At 56.8% G+C, this 2363-nt stretch overlaps 1 protein-coding gene across 1 annotated transcript, besides 1 other annotated feature; it reads right to left on the bottom strand.

Annotated features, from left to right (window-relative positions):
• Nucleotides 1-2: 2 nt before the first annotated feature.
• On the bottom strand, nucleotides 3-1577 carry TraAM80_10442 (formin; the record flags this gene model as incomplete). Its single annotated transcript, XM_029387059.1, has 1 exon — nucleotides 3-1577. A coding segment is annotated over one exon (1575 nt), but the record flags the coding sequence as incomplete, so codon positions are not given.
• A 547-nt stretch (nucleotides 1578-2124) lies between these two features.
• Nucleotides 2125-2172: a microsatellite.
• Nucleotides 2173-2363: the final 191 nt, after the last annotated feature.

Genomic DNA, 2363 nt, shown 5'->3' with positions numbered 1-2363 from the left:
CCACCCCCGTCAGGCGTTGCCGCCGGCATCACCGGCGGAAAGTCCTTCGCAAGACAAAAAAGAGCGGCTGATGCCTTGCCGTTGCTCTCACATACCGTAGAGCTGTGCTGAATGCTACGTAGTCGTCGTCGCCTTTCCCTACGTCGCCACGACCTGCTCGGTGTTGAGTGTGCCAAGATCAATGACGCTGGTGCAGTGATTTGATGGTCGGTGGGAAGCTGCGAGGGGTCGTGGTGGCGCACCGGCTGCGGGTCTTTGAGAAAGGGCGCCAGCTCATCATCGTCCCTGTAATGACGCTCCTCCTCTTCCATAATACGGAGGGGCAACACCCCGCGCAAAAAGGAGCGCCCATCGCCGCCTCCATGACTGTGAGAGCCGCAAAGGCTCGTCCCGTTGGCGCGGTAGTACACACCACCCACAAGTTCGTCATCCCCGCAGCAGCTGGAGACGTTGCGGCGGCGGTCCGACGGCAGCAAAGGCCCGGACTGCAGCAGCGCCACATGCCGCCTGGGAGACTGATCGATGCGCCGCGTCAGATGTTCAACGTACGTGGCGTCCTCCGCCTCTGCCTCTCCCTCAACAAAGTGCAGCTGCATGTAGGCGTCACATGGCAAGTGGTTCTGTTCAGCGTAGTCCATGTCCTGTACACGAACGTGGTAAGTGTCCCGAGAAACGAAGATGGTGCTGAATGCCCACCGAGCAAGCACGCGGGGCTTCAACGAGGGCTCCGGCTGCCCCGGAGGCGCGTGCGACGGCAGCTCGTAGTGCAGCAGCGAAATGATGAAGTCCCCAAACACGCACTGCTTCGGGTGAAGGGAAATCTGCAAGGTGTTGTCGTCATCCTTCGCCTCCCACGCAGTGAGGTCGCTGAAGGTATGTGTCTTGCCCTCATTCTCGACGCGCAGGCCAAGCTGCATGCCCCTGAGGGAGGCTATTTCGTGCAGTGACACAGCTGTCAGCCACGTTCGGCGCAAGTGGACACTCGGCAAGATGGGCACGTCAAGCAGGAGCTGGAAGTAGTTCACGTAAGTTTCCTGTGATGCCGCGTGGTACCTGCTTCGGCGAATGCCCAGCATTTCCTCCACGAACCCCAGCGTGTAGCTCCCGCCGTCCGATGGGCATCCAGCAAAGATGTGGTAGCACGTTGCGATCATGGCGGCGTAGCTTGGGTATGTGATGCAGGAGCTTTCCTCAAGAAAGGCCAACACCACAACGTGGCCACTCTTGCTGGGGGTCTGCGTCCACTTCATGATGATGATGCAAAGCTCCATCAGCAGTCTGAAGTCCTCCAGTGGCTGCTTGGAGAAATCCATCAGCTCGCCCTGCAGGCAGGCATCCTCAAGGTCCATCATTAGAGGCGAGAAATTCAAAATGGCAAAATTGCTGTTGTAAGTCTTTTCCAGTGTGCGACAGTTGACACGGATGTTCCTCGCCGTGCTGCTACTGAGCACAAGGCTACCCCTGCTGTCTATGGAGCTGCTGCCACACGGGATTTGCCAAATAAACACGGGGTAGTCAAACAGTCGCCTCAAGCAGTCCTCATGCGAGGGACGGAAAAGACTCCCAAAAATATTCATCGGGCCTTCTCTGTGAATTCAATCAGGATGATGCGGTGGCCGCTGTGACTGTGCAGCGGCTGCTGGATGCTGGTGACGCGCTTCCCACGCCACCACTGCCAGCCGATCCTTATCTACGCACGCCCTACCCACTAGCGGAGGGCAGTGCAAGGGCGAGGAAGGGAGAGGAGGAGGTACACAGTGTGCAACGTCACAGAGAAACTACAAACACGTGGACACGGTATGCTGCACGAAAGCCCCCCACCAAAACGCAACAACAAAATAAAATAAAAAATGAAGAGTCCAGAAAAACTTCCGCTCACACATTATGCCGTCGCCGCAAAGGAGGCAGCGCCTTCTTTGGGTGGAGGCTGCCAGGTGTCAACTGTCGCAATCCCCCAACCGGAGAGGCCCAATCGACCCAAAGAAGTTTTCATCGTTTTTCTCGGAAAGGAACGTAATAACTACTCTCCGCAACACTCCCGCATGCGCAAAGGGCCACACTTACTCCACCCACATCCACCGGCCACATGTATACGGCCGAAGGTGAGGTAATGCAGCGACCCGGAATAAAAAAAAAACAATAAAAAATAAACATCAAAACAAGAAAAAAGAATCGAACAACCTACTATTGGACATCTTGCAACTCGAAGAAAAGGTTTCCATCGTGCGCTCAAGCCTCGCCGTCTCTTTGCGCACCTTTCGCCGCAACATCTCCGTCTCATCTTCGGTCAGCTCCTCCGCAGCCCCCTCCCTTGGCGAGCAGCCGACGGCACCCGGTTGCTGCTGCCCCAGCTCGCCCTTCTG

This window comes from Trypanosoma rangeli (genome assembly GCF_003719475.1).
Source record: "Trypanosoma rangeli strain AM80 chromosome Unknown Tra_15.4_contig_00967, whole genome shotgun sequence".
Lineage (NCBI taxonomy): Eukaryota > Euglenozoa > Kinetoplastea > Trypanosomatida > Trypanosomatidae > Trypanosoma > Trypanosoma rangeli.
Note: the sequence above shows the minus strand (reverse complement) of the source record. Positions and strands in the feature narration are given on the sequence as shown.